This window comes from Arachis ipaensis, chromosome B10 (assembly GCF_000816755.2).
Source record: "Arachis ipaensis cultivar K30076 chromosome B10, Araip1.1, whole genome shotgun sequence".
Taxonomy (NCBI): Eukaryota; Viridiplantae; Streptophyta; class Magnoliopsida; order Fabales; family Fabaceae; genus Arachis; species Arachis ipaensis.
In genome coordinates this window covers 23,972,862-23,980,121 of record NC_029794.2, presented here as the reverse complement: position 1 = coordinate 23,980,121, position 7,260 = coordinate 23,972,862, and the positions used below count along the sequence as shown (strand labels likewise).

Genomic DNA, 7,260 nt, shown 5'->3' with positions numbered 1-7,260 from the left:
ATGCATAGACGTTAATCATCCCCAGTACCTTGCCCTGTAGTACCCCTTGCTATTTCCATACGGAGAAGATGGTTTTCGGAGTGACATCTTAATATTTGAAGAAAGATCTAAGCAATATTTACATAAGCGAGAAACGATTAACATGAGGGAGTTTCTGTCTTTTCGAATCCAAATGAGGGAACAGGAGTCGCGAGTTCTTCTCAAGTCAAGATGTTTGTTCCAACATTTTTTGGTTGATAGTTACACTATGGTAGAAGCTGAAAGACAAACACAGGTTCCACCAGAACAAGTTTCGCTCCCATCAACTGCAGGGGCGTCATGAGTGCCTGATTCATGGTGAGACACAAGCTGCCAGAACTGGCAAACGAGTTATCCTGCCGTAGTCCTTTGTCGGTGATCCCCGGTACATGTACAACAATTGCAAAGATGCATTTGCTATTTGCAGGTATGCCAGTTATCCTAGCTATTTTATTACTATCACATGTAACCCAGACTGAAACGAGATTAAAGATTGCGTTGCCAACTATTCATTAAAGCCAAGTGACAGGCCAGATATCATATCTAGGGTTTTCAAGATCAAGTTAGACGCCTTACTAAAAGGCTTAAAGGATGGGTCTATATTTGGAAAGCCTAAAGGAAGTAAGGTTTTTCATTCACTGTCTTCAAGTTCACGCTAACAGATTAGTCCTTTTTCCGTTAGTTGTTATTTGTCTCCTAACATATTCTATTCTTTTTTCCATTTTCTTTGTCTTAGTTGTTTACACAGTTGAATTCCAGAAGCGTGGCCGTCCCCACTGTCACATTTTATTGTTTATTTAGCCAGACGAGAAGCCTAGATCATCCGATGATATTGACCATCATATCTTAGCTGAGATACCCAACAAACACACGTAACCTAAGCTACATAGGTTAGTCCAGAAGTTCATGGTTCATGGACCCTGTGGGGTTTTAAACACGAGTAGCCCGTGTATGGTTAACAGGAAGTGTTCCAAGTTCTATCCAGTGGCATTCCGTGAGAAAACAACCATAGACAGTGCAGGTTTTCCCAAGTATAAACGGTCGGATAATGGTTGTTCAACAAGCAAGAGAAATGTTGACTATTGTCCCATACAATGCAACGTTGCTTCTTAAGTATGGATGTCACATAAATGTCGAGTACACTTGCCAGACATCTGCTATTAAGTATTTGTTTAAGTACGTCCACAAAGGTAATGACCGTGTCACAGCTTCATTTTTCCGACCACATGATTCAGCTGATTCGGTTGTCACTGTGGATTAAATCCAAAACTACTATGATTGCCGATATATATCTGCTTGTGAGGAATCCTGGCGGCTATTCAAGTTTAAGATTCAGTTCAAAGAGCCTAACGTCATCCGCCTTCCATTCCACTTGCCGAATGAACAGAATATTTTGTACGAAGATCATCAGCTTATTGAGAATGTAATCGAGACTGCAGTCTCAAAGGATGGTATGTTTATCGGCTGGTTTAAGGCTAACAAGGATTTTGATATGGCCTGTACACTTACCTACGCGGAGATGCCATCGTTTTTTGTTTGGGATAAGCAGGGGCATATGTGGAAGCAGCGAAAGCAAGGGCATGTGATTGGTCGCCTCACACATATTCCTCACTCGCATGGAGAGGAGTACTACCTTTGTTTGTTATTGAACTATCAGAAAGGGTGCCAGACATTTGTTGATGTCCATTCTGTTGGTGGCATTGTGAATATACATTCAAAGAAGCCTGTTATGCTCTAGGGTTGTTACAAGACGATAGGGAATTTATTGATGCAATTAATGAAGCCAATGCGTGGGCTTCACCGAATTATATCAGGAGGTTGTTTACAATGCTTTTGATGTCAAATAACATGGTCCATCCCGACATGGTGTGGGAACAATGTTGGCAACATTGTGCAAACAGCTCGATGCTTTACGGAAGACACAACTTGGGTAAACTTTGCATTTTTTTTACTATTATGTTGCTATCTCGCCAAAATCATACCAAGCAATTTAAAAACTTCCCTTTTTTCATTCTCCTGCTGTGTGTTATGCATTTATTATTTTTCCTTTATCACCATGGCAAAATAGTTTGCGATGTAACTCTCTTCTATTTTGTTTTTAGGTTTCCAGCGTTCCATCGATGAGATTAAGTCTACCACGCTTGCCAAAATTGAAAAACTTCTGCAGCCGAACGGTAGGACCCTAAAAGAATTTACTGACATGCCATTTCCTGATTCGGTAGATTCGACTGACCCTCCCGACACAGTCTTCTTTGATGAGCTCAATTTTGATAAGACAGAGTTGGAAAGTATTTCTGTCGATTTGGTTTCCTGCTTGAATCGAGACCAGCGTGTTGCATTCGACACAATAGCCAATGCAGTCAGTCGTGGCACTAGTGGTTTTTTCTTTGTTTGTGGATATGGTAGAACTGGGAAGACTTTTCTATGAAATGCATTGTCTGCTTCAATAAGGTCGAAGGGTCATATTGTTCTCAACGTGGCATCCAGTGGCATTGCAGCGCTGTTGTTGCCTAATGGGCGAATTGCTTATTCACGCTTTAAGGTTCCACTCAGTGTTAACCAATACTCCATTTGTAATATAAGGCAAGGCACACCCCTCGCGCATCTTATTTCATCTGCAAAATTAATTATATGGGATGAAGCACCAATGTTAAATAAATTTTACTTTGAAGCGCTCGACAAGTGCCTTAAGGATGTTCTTTGTTTTGATCATGGATATAATCCTAATGCTTCATTCGGTGGAAAAACTGTTGTTCTAGGAGATAATTTTCGTCAGATATTGTCTGTGATTCCTCGTGGTTCCTGGGAGGAGATTGTTTATTCGTGTATTAATGCTTCAAACCTGTGGCAATGTTGCCAAGTGTTGTAATTGACTGAAAACATGAGGCTGGGTCATGGTTCGCAAGATATCCACAATGTACAGTTAGAGGAATTTGTTGACTGGCTGCTTCAAATAGGTGACGGGTTACTCGGAGACAGTACCGATGGCGAATCAGTTATTAGAATACCCAACAACTTGCTACTGGATATTGAGTCTCTGTGTCTGCGTGATTTGGTGTTGTTTGTTTATCCTGACATTTTACTCCATTCTTCTAGCGTGGATTATTTTAAGGGCAGCAGTATATTAGCACCAACACTTGATGTTATTACTGAAGTTAACAATCATGTGATGTCTTTGATCCCTGGCAAGGAGAGAGTTTACTTGAGCTCTGATACACTACTTAATGAAGATGGTCACTTGGAATCTGAATTATATACAATGAGCATAGAGTCGTTGAATGCATTGAATTGTTCTGGAATTCCCCAACACATGTTAGTTCTTAAAATTGGTGTTCCTGTGATGCTTCTTCGCAATATTGACCAATCCAATGGACTATGCAACGGTACGCGAATGCAAGTTAGACGTCTCGGCGACCATTTCATTGAGTGTGTCATATTAGCAGGTCGTAATACTGGTGAGGTTGTCTTTATTCCCAAGATGAACATGGCCCCTAATAATGAGACATTATCAATCAGGTTTACTCGACGACAATTTCCGGTTGCGCTTTGCTTTGCAATGACCATAAACAAGTCCCAAGGACAAACACTGTCAACTATTGGCGTGTATCTTCCAAGACCTGTTTTCACTCATGGTCAGCTTTATGTTACACTCTCTCAGGTCAGTATGCATTATGGACTGAAGATATTATCTGTTGGCTCTAACGGCACAGTCTCAAATCATACTATTAATGTTGTCTATAGAGAGGTTTTTACCGGCTTACTACCTTTCATTCTACCTTGAATGGTATGTTTGTTGTGTGGCTCTTTGCTCATCTTCTCAAGATGTTATTTGCATTCCGTATCCCTAATACTTATGTTAATTCTTATGAATATGCTATTGTTGAATATTGCAGCAACTGAACATTGTTCTTTATGCTCAGTAGCCATTTCTTTTATGTCCCTGTACCCGGCACGGGTCTTAAAACTAGTATTAATACATGGATCAGAATCTAGAATTCATCATCAGGATCATAAATGACTTTCTTCTTACAAGAGTGTTCCGCCACCACTTCCTCCTTTCTTTATGGAGTTTAAGATTTTTTTGTACACACTTGTTATAAGGTTGTCTCTATATGTTGCATTGTAGCCATATGGTCCTTTGATGATACATCGAATTCTGCAAAGATTATTGGCATTCCCAGATGCTTTTCTGCGTCTTCTATATGGGATTGCATCTATAATATTACGAATTTTAGATGGTTTTCAAAAATTTGCTGTGAGATCCTTCAATTTTCGTAATTCATAATTAAGGAGTTATTACAAGATATACTATTAATGGTTTTATATATATAAAAAAAAGTACTGAAAAAAAAAATACCTTCTCTTATTACCTATATAAATATATAAACACAAAGATAAATTTTTTGACATAAGGATAAATATATAAATACAAAGATAACTTTTTTTCCATAATGATAAGGACCTCGGTTCTTTTATCAACCTGTTGTCTTTCTAAAATTTATTATCAAAATGCAATTTTTTTTCAAATTGTTTATTCAAATATTACTGTTTTTATATGATGACTACTAGTTTTTTTTCATGCGCTGACTAAATGCGTTAAATTGGTATTCGCCTTCTCAATAAAATAGCTAAACCAACTAGAGTATCGACCTGAACATGTTTAATACTAGATGCGCTAGTTGGTTTGGCAGTTTCACAAGAAGTGTATACTAATTTAGCATCTCTCAATCATCACACACAAAAAATAGTTGTTATCATGACAAAGTGTCATATGAGTAAATAATTTAAAAATAGTGATATTTTAGTAATAAGTTTTAGGGATAAGTATTGTTTTGGTCCCTAATGTTGAGGGTCAGGATCGAAACTGTCCCAACGTAATTTTTTATTTAGAATCATGCTTAACATTTTTTCGTATTAATTAAAATTGTCTTTTTTAATAAAATTTTTAATTTTATTCCTAAACTACCCCTAGTTTAATAAAAAAATTATAAAATTTAAAAAAAATAAAAGAAAAGAGATGCGCCGGCGCTGCTAGGGCTCGCCGCCGCCGTCGCGTCGTCATCGGGAGACCACACTGTTGAGCCGTCGCCGCCGATTCGCCCACGAGCTGCCGTCAGGGAAGCGCCGATGGTTCTACTTCGGCTTCTGCATCTGCTTCTTCTTCTGAATCTGCTTCTTCTTCTGCTTCTTCTTCTTATTCGACTTCTGCATCTGCTTCTTCTTCTGCATCTGTTTCTTCTTCTTGCTTCGGCTTTTGCTCCTTGCTTTGGCCTCTGCTTTCTGCTTCTGCTTGAGCTTCTATTTGAGTTTCTATTTCTGCTTTTTCTGCTTCTGTGACTGCTTCTTGATACACCACTATTTTATGATATATTTTGGACTAAACTGAGTGAGTTTTGTCAACTTCTCTCACACTTATTCATGTAAATTGCATGTTTTTCATTTCCTTTCTAATTTTTGTGCTATGATTGAAAATATGCTTCCTAACCCTTAAAATTATTAATTTTTAATTCTCCTTTGTACCATTCGATGCTGTGATATGTTTGTTAAGTGTTTTCAGGTTTACAGGGCATGAATGGCTTAAAGGATGAAGAGGAAGCATGTCAAAGTGGAAGAAACACAAGAAACTAAGGAGCTGAGAAGCGAGGAGCGATGCGCACGCATGGGTGATGCGTGCGCGTGAAATTGAGCATCTCACAGCAACACGTACGCGTGACCAGCGCAGGAGTTCAGCGACGCGTATGCGTGACAGTGCACTTATCAGAACTCGCTGGGGGCAATTTTTGGGCTGATTTGGACCCAGTTTCAAGCCCAAAAACGCAGACTAGAGACAGGGGTGTAGTTGAGACTGAACACATTTTCATTTTCACTTTGTTTTAGTTTTTAGTTTTGAATTCTAGAGAGAGAAACACTACTTCGCCTAGGGTTCTTAGCATTCTTAGTTCATCTTCATGTTGGATTTGGAGAGAGCTATTACTACCTTCAAGTGGAGTTATTATCGTCATAGTTTGCTTTTCTATTACTTCTACTCCTTTGTTTTTTCATTTAGTTACTTGAATTCATGTTTGGATTTTGTTACTTTTGAATTTATCAATACAATGAATTATTTTTATATTTAATTCTATTGCTTGTTTAATCCCTTTTTAATTAATCGTCATTGCCAATTTTGAATTTATTAATTTATTATAATTACCATGTCTTTTATTTACTCCCTTTACATGTTTGTGAAAATAGCATTCATGTTAGTGGAGTAGATATTTCAACTTGGTTTGGGAGTTGATTAATTGGAAACCCTTCAGTTGTAATACTCAAGTATCAATTTGTAATTGGGAATTGCTGGCTGGCTTATTTTCACCAACTCTAGTCCTTTCCTAGGAAGTGACTAGGACTTGTGAATCAGAGTTAGTGTTACCCACTTGACTTTCCTTTATTAGTTAGAGGATAACTAAGTGGACGCAATAAACTTTTACTATTATATTTGGAAAAAATCAACAAGGATAGGAACTCCAATTTTTACTTCTAGCCAAGACCTTTTTATTAAATACATAACATCCCTTGTTATTATTCAATGCTTCAATTCCTAGTCGTTTATTTTTTCGTTCTCAAACTTCAAAAATATTCAGAAAATTCCTGACCAATAATTTACATCATTGTATCTACTCTTTGGGAGACGATCCGAGATTCTACTCCCGGTTATTTATTCTTAATTGTGACACACTTCTAAATTGATAGTGGGAATTTCGTCGGTTAAGACTTTGCTCGCAACGCCATTTTAGAAAACAATTTTTAGAAATTCTTAACCGGCATTTTTCCACCCATCACTTCTGCTTTTACTTTTAATTCTGATTTTGATTTTATTGTTGTTGTGTGTTAATTTGGTTGTTGAATTTGTGTTGATTTGTTGATTTGTTGAATTTGTGTTGATTTCATTGATGTTGTTATTCTTGATGGTGGAAGTGGTGGAGGTAAAGGTGCTGGTGGTGGTGAAGGGTATTTTTGTCCGGAAAAAGTTAAAAGGACGATTTTAATATGGAAAAAAAAACGTTAAGAATATTCTAAATCAAAAATTACGTTGGGGACGATTTTGATTCTGACCCTCAACATTAAGGATCAAAACAATACTTATCCCTAAAATATACATTCTCCTCCCTTATAATTTTTAAAAAACCTCTTCTTTAATCTATTTTAAATTTATTGTGTTAACTAATGTTAACTTTATCTATTTTTTTTTAAAAACAAATTACT

At 37.3% G+C, this 7,260-nt stretch overlaps 2 protein-coding genes across 2 annotated transcripts; both read left to right on the top strand.

Moving 5' to 3' along the window:
* Positions 1,867-2,887, top strand: LOC107620395. The gene is made up of 3 exons (XM_016322559.1): positions 1,867-1,948; positions 2,121-2,377; positions 2,477-2,887. Exons 1-3 carry the CDS (start codon positions 1,867-1,869, stop codon positions 2,885-2,887), a joined length of 750 nt encoding a protein of 249 aa, XP_016178045.1.
* Positions 1,988-4,331, top strand: LOC107620396 (ATP-dependent DNA helicase pif1-like). Its single transcript, XM_021114045.1, has one exon. It carries the CDS (start codon positions 2,900-2,902, stop codon positions 3,797-3,799), a length of 900 nt encoding a protein of 299 aa, XP_020969704.1. The 5' UTR covers positions 1,988-2,899; the 3' UTR covers positions 3,800-4,331.